Source organism: Grammomys surdaster, unplaced genomic scaffold (assembly GCF_004785775.1).
Source record: "Grammomys surdaster isolate TR1022 unplaced genomic scaffold, NIH_TR_1.0 126039, whole genome shotgun sequence".
In the NCBI taxonomy this organism is placed as follows: Eukaryota; Metazoa; Chordata; class Mammalia; order Rodentia; family Muridae; genus Grammomys; species Grammomys surdaster.
This window is the reverse complement of record NW_021620852.1, coordinates 2,523,506-2,550,891: the sequence shown is the minus strand read 5'-3', so window position 1 is coordinate 2,550,891 and position 27,386 is coordinate 2,523,506. Positions and strand designations below refer to the sequence as shown.

General features: G+C 42.1%; 2 protein-coding genes across 5 annotated transcripts in view; one reads left to right on the top strand and one right to left on the bottom strand.

Annotated features, from left to right (window-relative positions):
- The window catches only part of CUNH4orf45 (chromosome unknown C4orf45 homolog), a 109,207-nt gene extending 108,796 nt beyond the window's left edge, over positions 1–411 (top strand). The window contains exon 5 of the mRNA XM_028754918.1: positions 259–411. Within this exon, the coding sequence (XP_028610751.1) occupies positions 259–294 (36 nt within the window). The 3' untranslated portion in view covers positions 295–411. The remainder of the gene's footprint in view (positions 1–258) is intronic.
- The window catches only part of Fnip2 (folliculin interacting protein 2), a 117,461-nt gene that overhangs the window by 7,694 nt on the left and 82,381 nt on the right, over positions 1–27,386 (bottom strand). For all 4 annotated transcript variants that reach the window (XM_028754914.1, XM_028754916.1, XM_028754913.1 and 1 more), the window contains 3 exons: positions 18,871–20,191; positions 17,810–17,966; positions 1,843–2,043 (listed from right to left, as the gene is read on the bottom strand). In XM_028754914.1, the coding sequence (XP_028610747.1) occupies positions 1,843–2,043; positions 17,810–17,966; positions 18,871–20,191 (1,679 nt within the window). The remainder of the gene's footprint in view (positions 1–1,842; positions 2,044–17,809; positions 17,967–18,870; positions 20,192–27,386) is intronic.

Genomic DNA, 27,386 nt, shown 5'->3' with positions numbered 1-27,386 from the left:
TTTTCCTTTCATCTGTAAGTAATGCTTAGATGAATTCTTTTGGATCTTGGTTTTCCCAGGTTAAGTAAGTCATTCATTTATTACTAAGTGGTCATGTATACTTCTACCAAATGAAGTGAAAGGAATGTTCTATAATTTATTGCTTTGATAGTTAAGATGTCAGACAATGAAAACTATGTCTTAGATAATTCAACATCAGCATCTATAAAGACAGCGATGTGCCACCACAGGGTCTAATATCTCCTCCTTCCCTTACAGAAAAGGAAACTCAGGTCTCAAAATCAGGACAAATGACAGTGCTTCTAGGAGAAAATCAGATCATAATAACCCTGAGTGCTTCTCCTGATACCTCTTGGACAGACAGCCTGAAGAGCATGCTTCAGTTAAGAGCCAAATAAAGATTGTTATAAATAAAGATTGTTATGAAAGGTGTTGCCAGTTCTTACAGCATCGATACTGTTGAACTGTCACCAAGACATGCCAATCATACCAACTTTCTGATGGCTTGTAAAATCTACCATGGTTCCAAGTGCTTCGTATGAACTAACTAATTTTCCTAAGCATATGAAGCAGACTCATATGCTTATTCATTCTTCCAGATATACACATAAGGGAACTGAGGCTCTGGGAGCTTACACAGCACAGAAGTAGAACTCAGAGTTGGCTATCATGCCCACCCTTTGACTGTGAATATATATGCAAGTGGCTTTAAAGCCACCTGTGCTGGTGTGGCACTTTCACACTTTTGAAAAAAAAAAAAGCACCGCTACCTCTCTGGTCCTCAGAGCATCCTTATAGCATATCTGTAACATCTTCATGTTGCAAACAGGAGACCTAAGCTTCAAATATATACAGAATCATCCACCACACAAGTAGTGATGGCCAAGTGAAACCCAGGGATGCTCCAAGGCTTTCCTGACCTGCTGCTGTGTGACAGCGTTCATAGCCATCCTTTAGAAAGCCAGCATCAAATCCTGATTGTGTGTGGAAAGTGGAGCAACTGAGGACCTGGCCATAAGAATTTAGAGGTGACCAGTGAAGTGGCAGTCAGTGTATTAACTGATACTCAGCTTCCCGCTTTGCTGTTAAGTAGTTCTGTGCTGTTTCCCGAGGCCAGGAGGGAGACGCAAGTTTTGAATTCAGGCTTTGCTGCAGAAAGCAACCCTGCACTGAATGGAAGGAAGCAGAAAAGGCAGGCACTCCCAAGTATTGTCCCTAAGGCCAGCATAACTAAGCTGCCCAGCTATATGCCTTTCATTCCTCTCCTTGACAAAGCTTTCTCTCTCATTCTCTGGATATACATTTAAAACACATACCACGTATCAAAAGAAATTTGTTAAATATATCCCACGGACTAGGGACTAGGACTTTCTAGGCTGTTCTTCATTTTATTTAGAATGTTACAAACGTGATCTTTAAATCCCGCTTGGAAAGGAACAGCTGACGCCATGTTATACGTTCTTACACAGAACTTTCAAACTTGAAGTGCTTCCATTCGCCTGGAATGGACTGTGAGGATACTCACAGAACAGAAGAAACTACGATCCCTTCAGAAACTGGCCCGCCTCGGACCCAATGGAGGACTTGAAGTTTCTTTTTAGGCTCAGTTCCCCCTTATCTACTTTACTATCTGCTTTATTCAGAAGATACTGCCCTCTGCTCCATCAAAGCTCTGCCCTGTCTGCAGGTCTGATGTTGCATGCTCCATTTTTCTTTAATGCTAACTAACCTTCAATATATTAAAAATGATGTGTCTGAACTTGTGATTTTTATAATCAAAATACTGAATAAAAGTTACTTTTCAATTATAAAGTCATTGACGACAGAAGAGCAAATACTTACAAAATCAGCAGGGAGGTGAAGCTTATAGAGCTGTAAGATGGACTGAAGTAAACTGGACACCTGACTAGAGACCAAGACATCCTGGCCCAGCTTCATGGTGTCCATCACTTTCCTCTGACTCGTGGCCACCTGGACAGTCCACTTGTCAGTGTCTGCAATGATACAGACAGCTTCGGCTATCGGTTCATCGAGCACTGGATGCTGAAAGGGAGAGAGAGTGGGTCAGCATCCTCCAGCTCAGAATGGGCAGAGGGCTTTGTCTGAGATTAGAGGACGAAGGTGTGAACTACAGAAGCATGGAGCTTTACAGGTACTTAGAAAGGTGTGCCACCAAAGCAGCACTTAAAATTAACTAGCTAGGAGCGGTGGGATGGTTCAAAGGGTAGGTTCTTCTTAGCAAGCCTAAAATCCAAGTTCAGAGGGAGAGACTTTCAAGTTGTCCTCTCACCTACAAATGTGCTGTGAGATATATATATATATATATATTTTATACACACACACACACACACACACTTTTAAGGCATTTTTCATAAAATCATTTTCAGAAAAGTTACAAGGTGTTAAGAGTTCATAGATACACAAAAGGACATGGTTTCCCAACATTTACTATATTAAATTTACTGTCTTTATGAATGATTGTGTTCCCATTTAGAGTGAGGAAAATCAAAATAAGTTGAAGGATCCTATTGTTATTTTTCCAATAAAAAGAGAGTTCTGTATGAGCAGAACCCATGTTTTTCTGTTTCTGTTTTTGTTTTTTTAAACCAAACTAGACATGGTGGTATATACTTCCAGCCCTGGGGAGGTGGAAAAAGTAATAGCCTTGGGGTCCCCGGCTGGTCAGCCGAGCCCAATTGGTGAGTGCTGAGTCTCAGTGAGAGAGATTCTATCTCACAAAACAAGGTAGATGGGACTGGAGAAATGGTTTAAGAAAACCCCCTCTTCTTCCAAAGGACTGCAGTTTGGTTCCCAGCACCTTTTAAGTAGCACACAACAGCCTGTAACTACCTCTAGGGATTTTAATGGCCTCTTCTGGCCACTGTGATTACCTGAACATGTGTAGCAGACACACACACACACACGTGTGTGACACCATTACCACCATCAGCACCAATTCCTTAAAGTTATAGCTTTAATTGTTAAGCAAAGTTTCTTTAGTAACTGTGGTTGTACACACCAATCATTTCTAGTAATTATAATCAGGCCGAGGACTTATTTATCCAGAAAAATCTAAAAGGTCAAAGTCTGGCTGCTGAGACACATACTTAAAATGTAAAAATGCTTCATAATAAACAGTTTAAACATCTGTAATGATTAATCTCAGCTGTCGAGTGAGATTTAGATCATGCTTGTAAAGGATTGTCTTGATTGGGATATTTAAGGTGGGAAGACTGGCTCATGATGGGTGGCACCATTCCCTAGGCTGGGATCCTGGACTCTATAAAAAGGAGAAAGTGAAGAGCACAAGCATTCATTATTCTCTGCTGCTTCTCCACAGATGCAATGTGACCAGCTGTACAGAGGCTCCTGCTGCTGTGACTTTGCTGCAATGACAGACTATAACCTCAAACAGTGAGCCAAAATGAACCCTTCTAATCTAAGCTGGTTTTGTCAGGGTATTATATCACCGTAACAGAAAAAAACTAAGACGACTTTGAAACATCAGAGAAAATGGCCTTATAAATATCTCATCTCTCAAACTAGGCTTTTGTTCTACCTGTAGTTGCTCTGAACTTCTACTGCTGCCTTCCTGTGGCAACTCAAGAGAGATACAGATATTCACGATGAAAACTTTGAAGTTCTGTAGTTGTTAAATAGCTAAGCTAGTGAATCATATATGTGATAAGTTAGTAGGAGGCGCTGATGGTAAAATAGTAAAAGCTCCTCATGGATGGTCTTTATCCAAGTCCAGTGCTTCAAGTCTTGTATATGCTCTATGGGTGGTATCAACAGCAGCATTTTACAGGACCCCACTGAGCCCTGACACCCTGTACCCACCGATATGCTATAGGAGGCTTTTTACCAGTCAGCTACTTGTTTTTTTCATCTGGAGTTATTTCTCCTAGTTTCTGTGGGATAATTTTGAGACTGTTGATATTCTATACTTACATCTTCAGAAAGGCTGTTTTTCTGATTAATTTTCTTAATGCCTGACTTTTAAAACTGATCTCAAAATTTGAGAGCACAGATCTAAATAAGTAGGTGTGATATTTTATAATGATTGTTTTTACGATGGAGAAATTGTTTCTCAGAAATACTAGTCATGTTAGATTTCCTAGCCTTAAGCAAGTGTCCCATGGTTCATGTGACAGACATGTATCTATCATTTTATGTTGGAAGGGTGCTGGTGTGCTATATGGAAGTTTGTCTTTTACACTCCTTTGGACCTTTTTGTCTTGTTTATTGATGTAATTTACATGTCACAATCCACTCATTATATATGTAAATTGGATGAGCTTTAACAAATGTATATAGTTGTGTACCCACTGTCATAATCATGTATTAGAATCTTGCAGGACCCACAGAAGTTCAAGTTCCTTTGGAGTCAGTTCCTTATAGTTAGTTATCCTAGCAACAACTAATATGCTTTCTAGAACTGAAGTGGATAGGTATGGCTTATTTAACCAGCTCTGTAGTGTCACGTGATGTTGTCTTATAAAAGGGCATGTGATGCTTTGCTGAAAACAGACACTTGAGGTGTGTGATGTTTAGAAAGAATATAAATGGAGCCCCAGACATAGAGGGAGGAAGCTCTTATATTGCTATGCCATGCAATGCTTCACTATCTGATCTTTGCTGGTCTTCACTTTATAGAGAGAAATGTGCCAAAGAACTTCTCGTGGTATTCCAGCTGATTCTGGCTGCTTCCACTGACATGTGCCTATTTGGTGGAGCCTTGCTGTTTCTGCTGGATCAAGCCACTGCTACTGATTTGTGTTTGGTGTTTGCTGTTGGAAGTGGGCTGCTGATATCCTGACAACAAAGAGTGGAGTCACCCCAAGGAATTACTTCTAAACAGGTCCACAACACCCTTTCCCTATTAACCTTCCCTTTCCTCTACCTCTGGTCAGTGGGTTAGAAGGGAGGTTGAAGCGTTTAAGAACCCTAAATAAAGTAGGTTTTGAAAAGTCTAAGCCTACATAGAACTGTTGTTCTGACTTTTGTAGAATTTCATATAAATAAGATCATATGGTCCATAGTCTTTTGTGTCTGGCTTCTTTAAAAATAGTGCTTTTAAGATATAGCTGTAATTATTGCACCTTAGTGCCTTATTTTTGTTTTTGAATATCCCCTTGTAAGAGCATAGCACATTTTTTTTTAAAAAATCGAGATGACACAGCTATATTGCTCTTGACCTATGTGTCTATAACTCCAGTTCTAGAGAATCTGCCATTTTCTGTAGAGACTAGCTATGCATATGGTACATATGCTTATATGCAAACATACATATAAAATAAAAAATAAATTGAGAGAGAAAGAGGGGGAGAGGGAGGGAGGAAGGGGAGAGACAGACAGACAGACAGACAGAGGGGGGGAGGGGGAGAGAGAGAGAGATATTCTTTCAAAGGTTTGTCCATTAAGAACAAAACAGCAGGGCTAGAGAGATGGATCAGAGGTTAAGAGCACTGAGTGTTCTTCCAGAGGTCCTGAGTTCAATCCCCACCAGTCCCATAGTGGTTCATGATCTCATAATGAGATCTGGTGCCTTCTTTTGGTCTGCATGCATACATGGTTGTAGAACACTATACATAATAAATAAATCTTTAAAAAGAACAACCAGCTGTGAGCATTCATATTTACAAATCTTAGTGTGAACATGCTTTTACTTCTTGAATAAATACTGAGTGGAAATGCTAGTTCATGTGGTAAGTGCAGGCCTAACTTTGCAAAGTGGCTCAGCTGCCATCTGCTACAAATCCCAGCATTATCTGTTACTTTGTATCAATCCTAGCACCAGGCTGCACTTTTTCAATTGTAGCCATCATACAGGGTGTGCAGCCATTTTTTATTTGCATTTTCCTAATAAATAATGAAACAACATATTTTCACATTTGTTCCTATGATTTAAAAAACAAAACTGATTAAAAAGTGACTGCTTCACCAGCAGTGCCTTCTGACAGACCCCACTGTGTCCTCCATGCAGACGAAGGCCTCCCAATAGCACAGCGGTCATAGCCCCATGCTCTGCCCCTTGCCCTAGTGTAGGAGACTGTATGGCCAATGCCTGTGAGCATTGTGTCCTAACTCGTTTCCTAAAGAAAACCAGTACTGGCTGCCTTCTGCCTTTATTTAATACCATCCAGCTCTGTGCTGGTCTTTTATTGGTTTGAGCTGCTAATCAGCACATCCTAACCTTCTTCTGGATAAGGCCTGGTGAGTCTGTAAGCAGGCTGCTGTCTCCCCTCTATCGAGGTGCCCATGCCCTAGCGAGCCAATACTCCCTCCCTGAGATCCAGGAGTGAGGACAGGTGCCTGGCAGCACTGGGCAGCACTGCCACATTTCTCCCCAACAGCACTTAGGACAGTTCCTTGTGCTTTCTGGGCCTGGTCTGCTGTTACCCTGTTTCTTCTGTTGCTCTCACCAACTCTGTGTGTTTCTCATATCCTTCCAATAGAGTGTCTTCTGCTTCCTTTATGTCAGCTGGGTTCTGCTAACCAAGATCCTAAACACGCACAGCAGCCACGGGGCAAGTCACTGCGGTACGAGGTACGGGAAGGTTGCAAAGAAAAATCAAACATGTACAGCACAGAAGAGTCATTTTAACAGAGGCTATCATTTCCTAGTTTGTCCTGGATGCTGTTATCCAAAGGGGAAGTAATGCAGCCCTGATTTTCTTCTCACAGATGAGAAGTGTCTGATGGACTGTGTGCAAAGTTCGGGGACCAACATTCTTCTTGTTCTGTTTCCAAGGGTTTGCAGGGTTTATATTTTTTATTACTGAAAGGGTCAGCAACTATGTAAGGTCTAATTGTCCAACATTTATTTAAGCAAAAGTATCAATGAAGACTATGATAAAGTACTTTGCATGTATGAGGCCATTTTTCCTAAGACATTTCTCATGGTATAGTCTTGCTTACAGAAGGTTCCAAGGTTTTCCCACACACCCTGATCACCCTCACACTTCTCGCACATTAAATGCATTCTCCACAACAGAAAGCTAAAGACCCATGGGCTGGGGTGCAGCTCAGTGCTGGCTTCTGGCTAGCTATGCCTGAGGAGTACGCAACTCCTTCCTGCAACACATGGTCTGAGAAACTCCCTTTACATGTTCCCAAGGCTTTGTGAGTCAGGGAGTCAGATTTCACAGCATGATGATGATTTCTCATCAGCAGGCTTGACCTTTCTAAACAAAGAAAGTGAAAACGGTATGTGTGTGAATCTTGAACCCAAGCTCCATGCAATATGAATCTGTCCTTCATTCATTCACCTGGGCCATGGCTAGCATATCGTAAGTTGAATGCATGCCCGTCACATTCTTAGAGAACCAATTTTAAAAATATTTCTGTGAGAGAGGCTACTAACTATATATATCCCAGGCTGGCCCCAAACTCACAGTGATCCTGTTGCCTCAGACTCCTGAATGGTGACATTATAGGCATTTGTCACCAAGCTCAGCTTCAAAATCTAGTCTTTAAAACACTGATTTGAGTGCGATTTGGGTCCTAGGTTCCAACTGACCCTGACTTCCTATATGATCTCCCTGTGGCAGAAAAAAGGAGGGAAGGAGTGTGTGTCAACCTAATCTCCCAACAGACTGTGTGACACAAGCTTTGTGGTACCCCCACCAATGGGAAGAGTATCTTTAAGCACCAAAGAAAGAACATTTTCTATGTGTGAATTATAGCAGAGGGTTGTAGCAATGGTCAAGCAATGGTCAAGAAGGGCATAGGGTTTGGTATATAAAATTAAAGTGACTCATTAAGAAAAAGAAACCTAAGGGGAAGATCACTTATGGAAAGTACGCTGAGTCCCCTTTAGGTCACAGGAGCATGAGAGCAAGGAGAAAGAACACAGGCAGAGACACGGGATCTATGGGTCAGCCGTTTCCTCAACTTCCTCCCTAGCACAGGAACAGGAACTTGAGAAATGCTACCTACTGAATTAGAACAGGCTGTACATAGACAAATGATGGAGTCCTGGCATCCTGCTCTGCCTAACTGCATGGCTTTGCTGTTATGAACACAGACTCCAGCAAGAGAAGAATGTTGAGCACTTTCAGAAGAGTGCCTTGAAACCACTGTAAGATTTATATATTCTCAGACTAAATACTTCACACAGTCAGTCTCCTTGAGTGTTCCTGTAGAGTTAGCCATGTACATCCACCTCAGAGCACCACCTGGAACCTGCTTACTTATTTGTTGGAAAACAAGAATATTCTAAAGGAAAAAGAAATGTCTCTCAAGAGTCAGGCAAAAGCAGCTGGGAAATGGTAAAAACATCAAGAGATCACATTGGTTGTACAGTGAGGGAGCTCGAGCTCTATACCTTCAGAGAGATGACATGTGAGTTCTATTGATGCTATTGACTGTAGATAGCCCTTTTAACAGACACAGGCCCATTGGAGAGGAGCCAGATGAAATGCATTAGGATTTGGCCTGTAAGTCAACTGCTAAGCTTAGAGACTTGGAAGAAATCTAAAAATCCATGTTTTGGGTTGTTTCAGAAATACAAACCAGCACATATCCAATGCCCTGGAGCTTAATTAATTTGTGTTTTTGAGACGTGCCCTCTGCATGTAGGTCCCAGAGGGCTTTACCTTGTGATCTGCTTGCTTCAGCCTCTTTAGTGCTAGGATTATAGTATATTCCTCAAGTTCACTTTTGTCCTGGTGTTTTACCACAGCAATAGAAACCCTAGTGAAGCCAGCCACCATACTCAGTCCTGGTCCTTACTGAACAAGTCTCTTCTGGGAGGGCTCTATAGCTGAAGCGTGTATAGCACCACACTGCACAAAGGAAAACTGAGTTTACATTGATGGTTTTTTGATTTGCTACACAGCCAAAGGCTAGCTTGGGACTTACATGCTAGCCTTAAACTTGTGTAAAACAATGCTCAGAATTACATTTCTTTTTAACATTAACCTTTTCTTATTAGCTATACCATAATGGCAGAGTTTACTAAACAGATTGGGAGCATATTGAGACAGAGTTTCATGCAGTTCAAACTGGACTTGGACTTGCTATGTAGTTAAGGATATCCCTAAAATCCTAATCTTTCTGCTTTCACCTTCTAAGTTCTGGCTCATATAGACCTTTTTAAGATCACATCTTATCAAACATATGTATTAAAACCATACAAACTCAGGTGTGTAATAACACACACTGTTGGGCAGAAATTTCCTTAGAATTAAAACATTCCTTCTTAGAAAGAGGAGTGAAGCTTATCAAGATTCAGGAAATGAAACTTACACGGTTCAGAAAGTCAATAAAAAAAAGCCCCAAGGGGCTCTTGCTGCTTAAGGATTCTTGGGATCCCTCCCTAAAGCTGTTCAAGCAGCAGCAAGTGCTGGGGAGAGAAGACTGACCGGGCCGGGCTGTGTCCTGCAGAATTACAAGGTTACCACTTTTGCAAGCCACTGTCTCCTTATTTGGTATGTTGGAGAAGGCAAACAAGTGTAGCTTTTGGGACCTGCCAAGACCTAGGCGTACACCCTAAAACCCCAACAATGTCCTCATACATGTTGGCAGTGAGAATACCATCTCCATGTTGCTCGTACACAATGTTGCTGGAATTCTACTCCAACTGAGTAATAGATATGCCTCTCATATAAAAGCCATTCCAGTGATTTTCAACAGATAAAGTAAGTCTGCCATTGCATGACTCTCCTCTCCAGCCTACCTCCTTCAACCATGGAGAGCCAAGCTAGCCAGGAAACCTAAGAGGTTGCCACCAGACTGCTAGTGCATATGAAGACTCAAAAGAAATAATTATACTTCACACTGCTATTTGCATTTGCTTAGCAGAATTTTTCTCTTGAAAACAAGTTTAGTGTTAGTCACTTAAGAATGAAGAGTTGTCACATGATAAGAGACAAGGGTCTGCACGATGGTGCATAGCTGTCTTCCCAACACTTAGCAGATCAGACAAGAACAAGTCACATTCAAGGCCAGCCTGGGCAAAAAAAAACAAGATCGCATCTCAAAAACTAAGAGGAAGGAGAGGCAGCAAGAGCAGCAGTCACTCTGGGCTATTCAGAGATGGGAGATGGCGGCCTCTGAGAACCACAAGATGCCATGACCACTATGGACACAGGGTAGGAAAGGGGCACTCCAAACAGCATGATGAACTAGAGGGGTGAAAAGCCCAGCCTCTGTGTGCTGTGCTTGTGGCTGTAATCACTGCACTCACTAGCTAATGCCCACACTCAGTCTGTGGCCACCAGCTGAACTTCCAGACTGAGATCAGATTTAGTTTGAAGGTGCAACAAGGTGTAAAAGGTCACAAAGAATCCCGGAAGCAAGTCACGTGATGAAGTGTGACTTCAATGCCAGAGAAGGTTTTCAGCTTTTTGTGGAGGCTGACATAAATATCTAAATATGTCTCCTCTAAGTACAGAAAATAAGTACAGGGAGCTATAGAGATGGCCCAGGTTAAGGACACTGTTCCAGGATCCAGGCCTATAGATCCAAAGCTGTAGGATCTCCATGTCACAAGGCAACAAGGATACGAGAGTAGCCCCACCCGGTGAGGAGGTAGCACTCATAGAGAAGCAGAAGCCCGAGGCCTTGAACAGCCCAATGACTCACTGAAATGAACATCTGCAAGTAAAGAAGTGTGGACAAAGGGTATACTGTGGGACACACTGTCACACACTACGGCTTCCACAAGATTTTTTTCTCCCTCTTTTTCCTTTTTCTTTTGTGGAAAGGTTGAAAGGGCGGAGGATGGGTATGAAGGGATGGGAGATGAGTGGGACCGGGGTGCATGATATGAAATTCATGAAGAATCAATAAAAAGTACACAAAACAAAGCAAGACAAAACCAAACACTCTTCCAGAGAACCTGGGTTCAGTTCCCAGCACCCACATGACAACTCACACAGCCAATTCCTCCTCTGGCCTGTGCAGGCAGAACTCCTATACCTATAAAAATAAATAAACTTAAAAGAAAACAAAATGAATGCAAAGATCTGCCAGCGTCATGTCAAACACATCACTCCTCCTCGTCACGACTCTAAAGAAAGATTATGCACATTTCTCTTTACCCCAGAAGAAGGCATATTCCTATGAGTGTTTCAGCTCCAACAAGAAACATACAATGCTCTGAACGCAGTTTAAGAAGTTACCTAAAAAGAACAAGCATTTTCATGCACCAGGCACCAGACAACGCACTAAGAATACAAAGAAAATAAGTCTCTGTTTCTGCTTCACGGTAACTGCAGGCCTATGGGAAGAAGGAAACACATGTTTGTAGACATGTGGACATGTGTACAGACTGATGTACATGTATGAAGGTGTGTACATATATACACACACACAATACTAAGGTCTCACTAAATAATAACCCAGACCATCTGTAAGGATTTCCATCCTCTTTATTACTAAAAAATGGTCATCAAAATCCAGTTATAGGTCAAACATGTAATTTAAGAGTTGGAGGTAATAGATCAGTGTACACATGTCTAGTATGTGGGAAGGAGGTAGAAAGGGGAACAGGCAAGTGAGATGGGCATGGTGACACATGCTTATAATCCCAGAACTTGGGAAGCTAACAGGAGGATTGCAAGTTCAAGGCCCACCTGGGCTACACAGTAAGATGATGTCTGAAAAAAACAAACAGCAACATGACTAACTCAGTTCATTTAAAAGTCCTCTAAGTACATCTCCCAGTCCTAGGTGGGCTTGCATACAGGGCTCCAGCTGCAGAAGGCAGAGCTGCAGGCCCCGAGTTACTAACATAACCCAGAGAAATGAAACCAGCCAGGGTGTTGTAAACAAGGGACTCATCCAAAATGGTTTCCTCTCTAACCTGTTGATCTGACCTGAGGCATTTAATACCATGTGCTACTTAAGTAATGATTTCTTGTCTGATGGGACAGGCTGTTCTTTTGTAGTCTGGCTGGTTGGTTGCCCACATGAATTAATTAGTATTCATGAGCATGTATCACAGCCAGGCTTTCAGCAAAGCTCCTTATCTGTGCTACTGACTCCTATGTGATATTTCTGGAGTCAATCTGTTGCTACTCTTAAAATTAAATGGAACAGGCTGCTATATCCAACTGTTATTTATAGATTAGTCTGAAAAATGCCTGAAGCCTAGATCACTGTTACGACGCCAATTTTAGTCCTGATGACCTTACCTACTGTAAGAGAAGCCAGGCAGCTCCCTGTTACATGACAAAGGGCAAATTTATGCTCGGGCTCAGCTCAGTCGCCTCCAGCAGGTGCTCTCGGTGTCTAACACCCACAACCAAACAAGAGAGTGTGGACGACACTTGCACATCTTTCTAAACTCTGAAAGTAATTCTGTTTTAACTAACATAGTGTTGTCTACCCGTAAATAACATCTCACACTACTTTACCATTTTTAAGGCTTTTTCACATTTTCTGTTTAAATAAACAGTTACTGGGTGCTTAGTACTGTATACCAGGCACTGTGCTCAACACTTGATGTGGATTACAGAATTTTCAAACTCAAATGCCATCAGTACACTTTATTTTATAGGATAAACTCTTCCCCCAAAAGGCCACAAAGCCATTAGGAGCTGAGCTGTGATTCAAACCTAGGTTGCTTATTTGGAGACCCAACTTCTTAAATGTAGGCCAGAGGTCAAACTCAAGTGTTGTTCCTTGTGTACATCCACCTTGTTTTTCAAGACATGTTCAAGACATGGTCCTTATGAGGACCTCACTGAGGAGGCTGAGGCTGGCCATCTCTGCCTCCCCAGTGCTGGATTATAAACGCATGCCACCACACTCAGGCTTTTTTGCATGGTCCTGGTGACCAAACATGTCTTCATGCTTGTTTGGCAAGCACTTTCTTACTGAGCTTTCTCCCCAACCTGGAAAAGCAGACTCTTATCCACTGCATCAGTTTCCCTGTTCTTGTGTCCTCTAAAATCATCCTTAGGTTTAAGTGATGTTAGCTGACGTAGTTGAAAGTCTCGGTGAGTAGTGACACTAGGACTCAGAGTCAAGCCAGTTGGTCTGTCACCATCCCCTGCCTTCAGTTTGGTCACCAACACTGCCTAGCTGGCAGCACTCATTGGCAGACGAGACACAGAAGACAGACAAGGCTGCCTGAGGGTCACAGGATCAAAGTGTTGCTGGCTCATGTACATGTCCCCTCTCCATTCAGTGAAGAGGAAGGGGAAGGAAAGTCTACCTTTAATTGATGGGAAAAGTTACCTTGGACTGTTACAGCAGCTCAGTCATATGTATTAGGAGGAAAGAGTTCAAATATCAGACTGAAAAACAGCATGTGCCAAACACCGAGAGAAAACCTTGGTCCTAGTGTTTGAAACGCGATGAAAGCCATGAAAGTAAACGGCAAAAGATCTCTTTTGTAAGAGACTAGGATAACAAAAAGAATGAAAAGATACTCTTGATGTTGAATGTTCTAGAAAGAAATTTCCTTGTGCTCCAAAGAAAACTAGTCTGCTGTGATTATACAATGCATATTTATAAAGCCAGATTAATCTAAGCCATGTATAAGTCAAAACAAAAACAAAAACAATACTTACAACAATTGCTTTTACAAAGTTATTCAAAAATCCTTCTTTAAAAGGAATTACAAGCCCCAAAGCCTGGCATGAGGCTGAAATTACTTATACCCCCAAATCAGGCTGTGAAAGCAAGTGGTGCACAGGACCTACCCTACTTCTCTCCCACAAGTTCTCAGCGCTCAGAGGCCACGCATCATAGCTCTTGTATCTCTGCTTCTTTTCCTGACAATGTTCTCAGCTCAGAAAATCACTGTCCCTTATGAATGGTTAATTCACCAATGTTTTGAAAACACCCCTATTTCCCAAGTACTTGTAAACGGAAGCTACGTGTCTTTTAAAGTAAAGACGGAACAGCGTTGCTGCAGACCAGAGTGTGAATCAGAGAGGCAGTCCACATGAAACTCCAGTTCAAAATCAAAACTCAGGACTACCATGATGACGCCCCACTATAATCCCAGGGCTGGGGAGGCAGATGCCGGTGGACCACTTAGAGCTTGAGGCAACACAGTGAGTCTGTCTCAAACAAACAGACAAACAAACTCACTAACAAATGCAAAACTCGTGACGATGAGTTTGTTAAATGAAATTGGAAATCTACTAATGTTAACTGGACATATCATGAAGTTATTAAAACTTGAAGACAGTTTCACAATTTCCTATAACACCATGCACATGATTGCATTTTGTAAGCAGTCACACCACACGAAATAAATTAGTATGCCTAATAAAATTTAACCTCTCAAGATGACTGTCTAAAGAAATGAGAGGGGGGCCGAGCATAGAGCAGATCTCAGGCGGCAGCTCTGTACCCAACCTCACAAAACCCAGAGGAAGAAGGCCTCCCAGGAGCTTTAACTTGGGCAGTATCTCAGGTAAAAATGAATTACCCGTGATGTCTGCTGATAGAAGTTCTAATCCAGATGCTGGCCTCTGAACTTATACTACTCAGACCTTTGAAGGGCCATTGACAAGAACATCAAACAGCTAGAGATTGACATCACTAATCTGAAGAAAACCCTTGTTTCGCTGTCTGAAGAGACCTCCCAAAAATTGCAAAGATCCTTATTGGACTTGATTTATTCTATTACAATAGATAAGGCTGTGTACAGCTCTTGACTGTGTACAGCCCTTAAAGAAGAATATTGCCTTTACATAGACAAGACAGGGATGGTTAAAGAGAGCATGAAAAAGGTCAGAGAAGGCCCTGAGAAAAGTCAGAAAGATGAGTGCTGGTACAAGAATTGGTTTTCAGCCTCTCCATGGTTGTCAACCCTACTTCCTCCCATCTTGGGACCATTAATTGGGTTATGTTTGCTTATTTCTGCTGGTCCCTGGGCCTCAAATAGGCTGACTAACTTTGTGAAACAACAGATAAATTATTTGGTAGCAAAACCTATTCAGATACATTATCATAAGTTAGCTATGGAGGACCACGAGACTCAAGATGAGGTTGTTACTCTACCCAGGGTGTTCCCAAAACCCATCTCCACCCAACCTAAAAGAGGGGACTTCCACCCCTAGACCAAGCAGAGAGGGACCACCCAGAACTTCCTCTGACTGGCGATCTGAATTGTTGCTTAGGCTGTGAGGCTAATCACTGCAAGGGAATAAAAGTTAAAAGTATCAATAAAAGTTAAAAATATCTCTCTGGGTTCCCTGAGGGACAAGCCTGACTGCATAGGGGTTGATGTTGAAAGTATCCCCTCTCCAGGAAAAAGACATCGGGATGGGTATCGCCCTCATGCCTCACTGGACAACAACTGGGGGACCGGAGCCATTACAAGGTATCCTTCAATTACTGGAGGTCAGGCCTCTATCCCCGCCTTCTCAAGATTGGAATCACCACAGCCCTTCTATACTTAGAGAAGGGAGGAACTGTCAGGGGCATTCCTGCTTATACACTGAAGGCCTAAAATCAGCCATAGGCCTAAAACCAGCAATAGGCCTGTCATACATGTATACTAACACCAAGTCTTGGGTCTCTGTAGAATAACATTGAAACAGATGTCTATAAGCTATTGTAAACAGGCAGCTTTTGTGGAAATTTACTAGCCTGAGTAGTCATAGTTTATTTACTTGTAAATAGGTAGCCTTGGCATATAATACCAACTTAGATAAGGACAAGTGAATCATAGACAGAGTCATAGCAACTTGTCCCCTGAACCTTCACCCAGCCGATACCCTGTTCTGAAAGATATCTGTATTCCCCCTGAACACCCACGCCCCAGTGTCATCCCCTTCCCCACGTCCTGCCTTTTTGTGTTTACAACCCCTGTGTGAATAAGTAAAAATTACGATTTGAAAAAAATATAAAAAAGAAATTAAGAAAAAAAAATGAGAGCTTATACAGTGTAAAAATACTATTTTTAATGGTATAAAAGCAAAAAGGAGGGGGGGATGGGATGGAGGTTCTAGGGAGGAGAAATGGGGAAAGGGGATGACATCTGCACTGTAAATAAATAAAATATCCAATAAAAAATAGTTTTTAAAATGAAACACAGAAAAGCTCTCAGAGGAATGATAATGTAGACATGGCTATTTTCTCAAATATAAGAATTACAGAGCTACACGGTCACAATGAAAATCAAATATTTAGAAATTAGAAATATATGACCTATAAAACAAATGTCAAAATTTCCTGAGTTGAGTCAGAGCTAAGTTGGATGTGGTTATCAATCAGGACACTGCTTTTCTGTGGCAGTTAGTAAGTGACTCTGGGCACTTCAGGACAAATGTGCAGCAGCTCGTGAGCTCAGTATCACTGAGGGCAGCCCTGTGAGCTCCTACAGTCTATTTGAGCCTCTGTCAGGAGCAGCACTCTGGCTTGGTGGAGTAAAGGTGCAAGAAGCAAACCCAGCATCCTTGGCAATCAAACCAGCAGCACCACTGAAAGCAAACTGCAAGGGCTCCGCATATACGGATACAGGCAGGAGGTGATGATGACACAACACAGGGTCCTATCATGTCCCAACACACACTAAACACATAAAGGACAGCCACACTTAGGACAGTGTAGAAAGATGACATCATGCAAGGAGGGCCCTGTGCTTATACTATGGGATGGATAGATGACCCAACCTCTGAAATGATAAGAGCAAGTGTGTGGTATCTGTGATAAGAATAAAGGGAACTGTGAGTTACTTGTAGATAACAGAAACCTCACAGTTTTATTCCAGGACTGTTCCTTCAAGGGATGGTGTCTGATGACAAAGCGTGTGGGACTAGGCGTTTTTGGGTAAGCACATGTATGCTGGGTGGACCCCACCCAGATCCCAGGTACTTTCTCTACAGCTCTTTACCTCTATGGGGCACAGGATCCTGATCTCTGCTTCCCACCCGAGCCCTTCTTCGTATTTCATACAAGCATCCTTAGCCTGTTTAGCCTGTGTCTGCTTTGTATCTGGGTGGATGTTCAAGGCCAAAGATAACCTACAATGCCTTCTTTTCTACTTTGCAAAACCCCTTCCCCTCAACAAACAAAAAGTGTGCAATAAGGAGATAACAAAGCCAGGTTCCAACAATCTTAATGAGGCAACAAGGATTCTCCCTATTGCACAAGATGTTTCTAATCGCAAAACAGCTACGCTTGCACATCTGCCCAACGGCAGCACAATTAAAAACAGGTCCATCAGATTGACACAGTTTCTGTAAGTGTTCAGCTCCTGTCATGCTGTAGATAACAGAAAAGCACTTAGCAGTAGCTACAGGCAATTTTCCAGTAATACCTGTAAATCTTTCTACAGCCATCTCCACCAGGCTATCAAAGTGAGCTCAATGACAAATCAGTTCAAGTAATTGCTTTTTAGAAACTTGCAAGGTTTGGATAAAAAGCAAGCCATACACAACATCTCTTTGGTCTTCTTTCTGAAGGGATATAACTGTCACTCACCATCTGTCAATTTATGTTGCCAGGCCAGCCCACAGCCATTCATCCCCTACTTTACTCTACCCATCCTGTTCTGGCTCTAGGAAGCTGACCTCTCTAGAAAATTGGAGGTCTGTACTTTAGCTGTTCCCTTGCTCTCTGGCCTTTTGCAGAAGAAACTGGAGGATGGAGGAGAGAACTGGAAGCCAGATGCTCCACCTTCCTCACTGTCCCCAGACAGGCAGTCCCTCTTCCTGCTCCAGGACTCTGTAGTTCTGCTATTACCTGCTTTTCCTTTGCTGAGTCTGGCCCAGGTATGCTCACAGAGTCCCTAGACTCTTAATTAGACCTCATTGGCTGTCTTGTCACTGTGTCCTTCAGTGTACTCTGAAGAGCCTGCTGCTGGCCATCCTGTGGTTCTACACTGGTCACTTACATGCACCGTGTGGACCAGATCAGCTGCCAGGCACTGCTTCAGCTTCTCATCACTGCTGGTTCCGTGCAGCACCAAGTCAGGCATATACGTGGCGCAGTAACCTGCCAGAAGTGAGCGGCCAAAATTTCTAACATTTGGCTTGCTGGTGCTCTGAGACCTAAAACAACATTTGAAATATTAAACACATAGCTAAAAAGTAAACACTTTTTAATATTACAATGGAAACAAAATCTCCAATGACACAAGAAAATATATAGTTTTCCTGTGGTTCGTATCAGGGTCCTTTAGTAAGACCATAAGTGTGAGAAAAGAGGGGATTTGGGAGAAAATAAAGCAATTTTTATTAAAATGGAAACCTGAAAAAATATACTATTTCCATAGCTAATTAAAACTTCATTTTTAAGCCGGATGTGGAGGTAACTGTCCTCAGTTTAAGGCTAGCCTAGGCTACATAGTGAGACTTGTCTAAGAACTTAGGAAGCTATTCTTATACATCATACTGAACATGTATCAGAAAGTCATGGTCAGAAGGAGAAGGAGGAGGCAGGGGATCATCGTGCCAAAAGCATGGCTTTATGAATCTATCACAGAGAGCAGTGTCCACCACAGCGAAGACCAACAGAAGGAATCTTCTAATTGCAACTTTCAGTCTTCACGGACCAAAACAACCCGACAGAGAGAGAATAAAGAGGCTGAACGGCAGGAAGGAAGCCTCAGGGAATGTGATCTATCATTACCTTAGAAGCAAGACACCCACAGCCAGCCATACACATTACATAGACATGAGGAACTCTCTCCTCCCTGCAAGCAAAGCCATTGTGCTCTTCACTCCCCCAAATGTCTCAAGAGCTGCAAAGACAACCACCATCCTCTGTCCAAGAACTTAGCTGCACCAAGATGGTGAGCATCCATGGAGATCAGACAGGCTGGAAACCCCTGAATATAAGTGTTGATACCTCTGATATTTAAGAGAAAACCACATGCTGCATACATATAAAGTGATCACGAGTGGCAGCATGGTTACAGCATCAGACTATGGACAGTTCCCTGTGCAGTGTTACCTTGGCAGAGGCAGTTCCACTTCCAAGGACCCTTCAGTCCTGTCACAACTGTGACCTAGTTCTAGCAGGGCCAAAACACACGCTTCATCATCACTGTCTCCAAGAGCACTATCCAAGCTTTCATTCCTGGGAATGTCTCCTTCGCTCCTGTAGTTGGCCTTACCACTGGCATCCCCACAGGGGACATCTGTAGCAATCAGCAGGCCACCCTGCTGTCTACATCTGTTTGAAATAGGCTCTGATGAAGGTCCTTTGTCGCCTTTTAATTGCACATCTCTAGTCTGTTCCGGCAGTGTCCGGCCACTTCCTGCTGCACGAATTGAATGTGTAAGGGGGCCACCAACTTGGCTAAGTTGTCCCACAGTATGTCCCATGTTGGCTCGGAGGCCTCTGTCCTCAGAGACACCTTCCCCCCCTGAAGAGTGGTCTTGAGGTGTGATGTCCTTTTGAAAATCAGCGTTGAAGGAGCACCCAGAGCCCTGCTGGTCTTGAGTCAGGCCAGTGTCCATACTAGACCTGGCAGAGGCACTGGCCCCAAGAAAATGTCCAGAGGCCTTTAACCGCTCCTCCATTCTTTTGGTGCGGCTTTCAAAGTCAGACTCTGGGGAGATGGAACTTCCAATGTGGAAAGTGACCTTTTCAACAGGACGATCCTCCTGGGAATGTCTGTCAGGGCAAGGCCAGGCTGCTGACCACTCTGCTTCTTTCTTTAGCATCTCCCCAGGCAGCTCCACACGGAAGGTTTGTTGGTCCATCCTTCTTCTTACCTTGGGCACCTCACAGCTGGGAGGTCTTGAAGAACAATCCTGGACTGCCTCTTGGTCATTCTGTTTGTCCTCACAGAATATGCTTTGAGGTGTCCACGAACTGTCAGGTTCTGCCTCTTGGAATCCCATGCTACTGGCCTCAGAATTCTGCTCTGGGCTCTTGCACCTGTGTTTTTCAGGTCTGTGACCCAGTTCACTAGTATTGATGCCTTCTGGGATCTCAGCTACTACTGTAGGCTCAGGGCTCCTCCTCTCAGATGTCCCTGGTGGTAGGATTGGCGGTACCAGAGCAGGCTCATTGCTCACTGTAACTACCACATACTCAGACTCTTCCACCTCTCCTTTTTCCAAGGCGGTTACGATCTTGCTCCCATTTATAACCTGGTCATCCTCACTATGATTCCCACTCCAAGTCAGGTGATTCTCTTGCAGTTCAGAGCAACGGAGAAAGTAGGTCAGAACATAAAGAATGCGCTGGACCAAGTCCTTCTGCTTCCCAATCACCACAGTGCGAGTCAATCTCACTGGAGAGCCTATGGCTCCATAAAGGTCACCTGCAGAGCAAAGATGGACAGAAGACAAAGCCCTTGGTGTTAGCATACATGGATATGTCTGCCCTTTACAAGACAAAAAACAAACAAAACAAAACAAAACAAAAAAAACAGGTAACTTGATTCCCAGCCTCCAACCACTTCTTGATGTACAAGATATAGAATTCCTAGGAAAGACCATGTTCCAGTTCCCCTGATACTGGAGAGCAGGTCTGGAAGATAACCCAGGCTGCAGCCCAGCATCTAGCTGAGCACAGCAGAGCACAGCTGCGGCTCTGCTGGACACACAAGCCCCTCATTGTGCTCAGGTGCTTGCATGCTGGCCCAAGGAAGGTTGAAGCCACTGCTGTGCATAAATGACCAGATGAAGTATGACAGACTTGGAGATATGTTACAAATGAGAAATCTTCTTAGAACACTCACGTGGGGACTCTAACAGGGGGAAGACTGGGGAGAGTGCCCAGTGGTTAAAAGCATGTGCTATACACATGAGATCCAAGTTCAATCCCCAGCGCCCACGTTCTCATTGGGCAAGGATTCTCACAATTGTCTGTAACTCTGGATAGGTCATCTTCTGATCTCCTCAGATACCTGCACTAACATGCACACACTTCCACAGATATACAAGCACATACACACATACACATAATTGAAAATAAAGAAAAATCCCAGGATAGCAAACTTTAAGAGTAAAATGCAAAAAAGAATTTCTAAACTGATAAGAATCCAATCAATTAAAAAATCTTTGTAGACCAGGCTAGCCTCGAACTCTTGAATTCAGAAATCCGCCTGCCTCTGCCTCCCAAGTGCTGGGATTAGAGGTCAATTAAAAAATCTTAATGAGGTTAATATGTACAGGATTCTCTTAGTACAGTGATTTACTCAGTTTAATTTATAAAAAGTTACCTAGTAATGAATAATGTACCTGGAATTTTTTTTATTTTATATGATATAAAAATTATATAGGACACAAAATATCATCTTAGTTATATTCTGATAAGTTGCTTAAAATGGGCTGATGAGCCAGCTTTGTGTTCAGTGTGAAAGGTGAAAGATTACAGAAGTACTTCTATAGTGTTCATAGAACACACTGACATAAAGGGTTAAAGGGGAATAATGAAACAGGAAAGGTTAAATTGAAGGGTGGGGGAACAAAACGGCAGAGTAGAGAGGGAATATAGGGAAAGATAACTAAAGACCTTTTTAGGGGGCCTGGAGCAAGTGGGGCTGGAGCAAGAGGGAGAGGGGAAGGGGGGGGGATAAAGACATTTTTTAAAAGTCCTATGGAAATCAAATACTGTAGAAGCTTACACACACACACACACATGCACGCACGCACGCACGCACGCACATACATACACACACATGCACATACACAGGCACATGAGTTAAAATGGAGTTACCTACAAAGGCAATAGTGTTCCTACCAGATACCACAAGCTATCAAATTAAAATCCCAGAGCCACCCTTCCTCCCCTGCCTGGTCCTGTGGGCTGGGGCAGACACAGAGTTGGTCTGCTCCTGTCCTGTGGAGATACTGACTCCTGAGTCATCCTAGAGGAGCCACTGCACTCAGAGCAGCCGGAGCCACTGCACTCAGAGCAGCCGGAGCCACTGCACTCAGAGCAGCTGACACTGAGTTGATCTACTCCTGTCCTGAGGAGATACTGACTCCTGAGTCATCCTAGAGGAGCCACTGCACTCAGAGCAGCCGAGGAGCCACTGCACTCAGAGCAGCAGACACCAAGATTAGGATCATAAGACTACAGAGACATCTGGACTCTGAGGAGCTCTGCAACAAGCAAGATAACTGGAAATACAGACTCCAGTCTTACACAGTGAGGGCAGGCAACACTAGAGTTAACCAGATGGCGAAAAGCAAGCGCAAGAACATAAGCAACAGAAACCAAAGTTTCTTGGCATCATCAGTACCCAGTTCTCCCAATATAGCAAGCCCTGAACACCCATCACACCTGAAAAGCAGGATTCAGAATTAAAATCACTTCTCATGATGATGATAGAGGATTATAAGAAGGAATTAAGTAATTCCCTTAAAGAAATACAGGAGAGTACAAGTAAACAGATAGAAGCCCTTAAAGAGGAATCACAGAAATCCCTTAAGGAAATGCAAGAAAACACAAAGAAGGAATTAAACAAAAACATTCAGGATCTGAAACTGGAAATAGAAACAATAAAGAAAGCTCAAAGGGAGACAACCATGGAAATAGAAAACTTAAGAAAGAGATCAGGAGTCATAGACGCAAGCATCACCAACCGAATACAAGAGATAGAAGAGTGAATCTCAAATGCAGAAGATACGGTAGAAAATATTGACACAGTTGTCAAAGAAAATGCAAACTGCAAAAAACTCCTAACTCAAAACATCCAGGAAATCCAGGACACAATGAGAAGACCAAACCTAAGGATAATAGGTATAGATGAGAATGAAGAGTCCCAACTTAAAGGGACAGTAAATATCTTCAACAAAATTATTGAGGAGAACTTCCCTAACCTAAAGAACAAGATGCCCATAAACATACAAGAAGCCTACAGAACACCAAATAGAATAGACCAGAAAAGAAATACCTCCCGTCACATAATAATCAAAACATCAGATGCACAAAACAAAGAAAAAATACTAAAAGCAGTAAGGGAAAAAGGTCAAGTAACATACAAAGGCAGACCTATAAGAATTACACCAGACTTCTCACCAGAGACTATAAAATCCAGAAGAGCCTGGACAGACATCATACAGACCCTAAGAGAACACAATTGCCAGCCCAGATTACTATACCCAGCAAAACTCTCAATCACTATAGATGGTGAAACCAAGATATCCCATGACAAAACCAAATTTGCACAATATATTCCCACAAACCCAGCACTTCAAAGGATAATTGATGGAAAATGGCAACACAAGGAGGGAAACTACAACCTAGAAAAAGCAAGGAAGTAATCTTCCAACAACCCCAAAAGAAGATAGCTACACAAACATAACTTTACCTCTAATAACAAAAATAACAGGAAGCCACAATCGTTTTTCCTTAATATCTCTTAACATCAATGGTCTCAATTCCCCAATAAAAAGACGCAGACTATCAGACTGGATACACAAACAAGACCCAGAATTTTGCTGCATACAAGAAACGCACCTCAGTGACAAAGACAGACACTACCTCAGAATAAAAGGGTGGAAAACAATTTTCCAAGCCAATGGCCCCAAGAAACAAGCTGGAGTAGCCATTCTAATATCAAATAAAATCGACTTTCATCCAAAATTAATCAAAAAAGATAAGGAAGGACACTTCATACTCATCAAAGGAAAAATCTACCAAGGTGAACTCTCAATTCTGAACATCTATGCTCCAAATGCAAGGGCACCTACATACATAAAAGAAACTTTACTAAAGCTCAAAACATACATTACACCTCATACAATAATAGTGGGGAATTTCAACACCCCACTCTCAGCAATGGACAGATCATGGAAACAGAAACTAAACCGAGACACTTTGACATTAACAGAAGTTATGAACCAAATGGACTTAACAGACATCTATAGAACATTTCATCCTAAAACAAAAGAATATACCTTTTTCTCAGCACCTCATGGTACCTTCTCCAACATTAGACCATATAATTGGTCACAAAGCAGGCCTCTACAGATACAAAAAGATTGAAATAATCCCTTGCATCTTATCAGATCACCACGGAATAAGACTGGTCTTTAATAATGACAAAACCAATGGAAAACCCACGTGCACATGGAAACTGAACAACTCTCTACTCAATCATGACTTGCTCAAGGAAGAAATAAAGAAAGAAATTAAAGACTTTTTAGAATTCAATGAAAATGAGGACACATCATACCAAAACTTGTGGGACTCCATGAAGGCAGTGCTAAGAGGAAAACTCATAGCTCTAAGTGCCTACAAAAAGAAACTGGAAAGAGCACACACTAACAAGTCGACTGCACAACTAAAAGCTCTAGAACAAAAAGAAGCAAATACACCCAGGAGGAGTAGAAGGCAGGAAATAATCAAACTCAGGGCTGAAATCAACCAAATAGAAACAGAAAGAACAATACAAAATATCAATAAAACCAGGAGTTGGTTCTTTGAGAAAATCAATAAGATAGATAAACCGTTAGCCAGATTAACCAGAGGGCACAGAGACAGTATCCAAATTAATAAAATCAGAACTGAAAAGGGAGACATAACAACAGAAACTGAAGAAATTAAAAAAAAATCATCAGATCCTACTACAAAGGCCTATACTCAACAAAACTAGAAAACCTGGAAGAAATGGACAATTTCCTAGACAGATACCAGGTCCCAAAGTTAAACCAGGAGCAGATAAACCATCTAAATAGTCCCATAATCCCTAAGGAAATAGCAGCAGTCATTAAAAGTCTCCCCACTAAAAAAAGCCCAGGACCAGATGGTTTTAGAGCTGAATTTTATCAGACCTTCAAGGAAGACCTAATACCAATTCTCTTCAAACTATTCCACAAAATAGAAACAGAAGGAACACTACCCAATTCGTTCTGTGAAGCTACAATTACACTCATACCCAAACCCCACAAATACCCGACAAAGAAAGAGAACTTCAGACCAATCTCCCTTATGAACATCGATGCAAAAATACTCAATAAAATTCTAGCAAACCGAATCCAAGAACACATCAAAACAATCATCCATCATGATCAAGTAGGTTTTATCCCAGGAATGCAGGGATGGTTCAATATTCGGAAATCCATCAATGTAATCCACTATATAAACAAACTCAAAGAAAAAAACCACATGATCATCTCACTAGATGCTGAGAAAGCATTTGATAAAATTCAACATCCCTTCATGATAAAAGTCTTGGAAAGATCAGGAATTCAAGGCCCATACCTAAACATAGTAAAAGCAATTTACAGCAAACCAGTAGCCAACATCAAGCTAAATGGAGAGAAACTTGAAGCAATCCCACTAAGATCAGGGACTAGACAAGGCTGCCCACTCTCCCCCTACCTATTCAATATAGTACTGGAAGTCCTAGCCAGAGCAATTAGACAACAAAAAGAAGTCAAAGGGATACAAATAGGAAAGGAAGAAGTCAAAATATCGCTATTTGCAGATGATATGATAATATACTTAAGTGACCCCCAATCTTCCACCAGAGAACTCCTAAACCTGATAAACAACTTCAGCAAAGTGGCTGGTTATAAAATCAACTCAAACAAATCAGTAGCCTTCCTCTACATGAAAGATAAACAGACTGAAAAAGAAATTAGGGAAATGACACCCTTCACAATAGTTGCAAATAATATGAAATACCTTGGTGTGAATCTAACCAAGCAAGTGAAAGACCTGTACGACAAGAACTTCACGTCCCTGAAGAAAGAAATCAAAGAAGATCTCAGAAGATGGAAAGATCTCCCATGCTCATGGATTGGCAGGATTAATATAATAAAAATGGCCATCTTGCCAAAAGCAATCTACAGATTCAATGCAATCCCCATTAAAATCCCAACTCAATTCTTCACAGAGTTAGAAAAGGAAATTCTCAAATTCATATGGAATAACAAAAAACCCAGGATAGCGAAAACTATTCTCAACAATAAAAGAACTTCTGGAGGAATCACCATCCCTGACCTCAAGCTGTACTACAGAGCAATATTGATAAAAACTACCTGGTATTGGTACAGAGACAGGCAGGAAGATCAATGGAATAGAATTGAAGACCCAGAAATGAACCCACACTCCTATGGTCACTTGATCTTTGACAAAGGAGCTAAAACTGTCCAGTGGAAAAAGGACAGCATTTTCAACAAATGGTGCTGGTTCAACTGGAGGACAACATGTAGAAGAATGAAAATTGATCCATTCTTATCTCCTTGTACAAAGCTCAAGTCTAAGTGGATAAAGGACCTCCACATAAAGCCAGATACATTGAAACTAATAGAAGAGAAGGTGGGGAAGACCCTCAAATACTTGGGCACAGGGGAAAAGTAACTGAACAGAACACCAATGGCATATGCTCTAAGATCAAGAATTGACAAATGGGGGGCTGGAGAGATGGCTCAGCGGTTAAGAGCACTGACTGCTCTTCCAGAGGTCCTGAGTTCAAATCCCAGCAACCACATGGTGGCTCACAACCATCTATAATGAGATTGGATGCCCTATTCTGGTGTGTCTGAAGACAGCGACAGTGTACTCATAAATAAAATAAATAAATAAATCTTTTAAAAAAAAAAAGAATTGACAAATGGGACTTCATAAAATTGCAAAGTTTCTGTAAGGCAAAGGACACTGTCAATAGGACAAAACGGCAACCAACAAATTGGGAAAAGATCTTTACCAATCCTACATCTGATAGAGGGCTAATATCCAATATATACAAAGAACTCAAGAAAGTAGACTCCAGACAACCAAATTACCCTATTAAAAAAATGGGGTATAGAGCTTAACAAAGAATTTTCAATTGAAGAAGCTCGAATGGCCGAGAAGCACCTAAAGAAATGTTCAGTGTCCTTAGTCATCAGGGAAATGCAAATCAAAACAACTCTGAGATTCCATCTCACACCAGTCAGAATGGCTAAGACTAAGAACTCAGGTGATAGTAGATGCTGGCAAGGGTGTGGAGAAAGAGGAACACTCCTCCATTGTTGGTGGGACTGCAAGATGGTGCAACCACTTTGGAAATCAGTGTGGCGGTTCCTCAGAAAATTGGACATAGCATTACCTGAGGATCCAGCTATACCACTCCTAGGCATATACCCAGAAGATGCTCGAACATATAACAAGGACATATGCTCAACTATCTTCATAGCAGCCTTATTTATAATAGCCAGGAGCTGGAAAGAACCCAGATGTCCTTCAACTGAGGAATGGATTCAAAAAATGTGGTATATTTACACAATGGAGTATTACTCAGCTATTAAAAACAATGAATTCGAGAGGTTCCTAGGTAAATGGATGGAACTAGAAATTATCCTGAGTGAAGTAAGCCAATCACAAAAGCACACACATGGTATTCACTCACTGATTATTGGATATTAGCCCAGAACTTTGAAATGCCCAAGATGCAACTCACAGGCCACATGAAGCTCATAAAAAAGGAAGACCAAGTGGGGGTGATTCAGTTCTTCTTAGAAGGAGCAACAAAATACTCAAGGGAGCAAATATGGAGACAAAGTGAGGGACAGAAA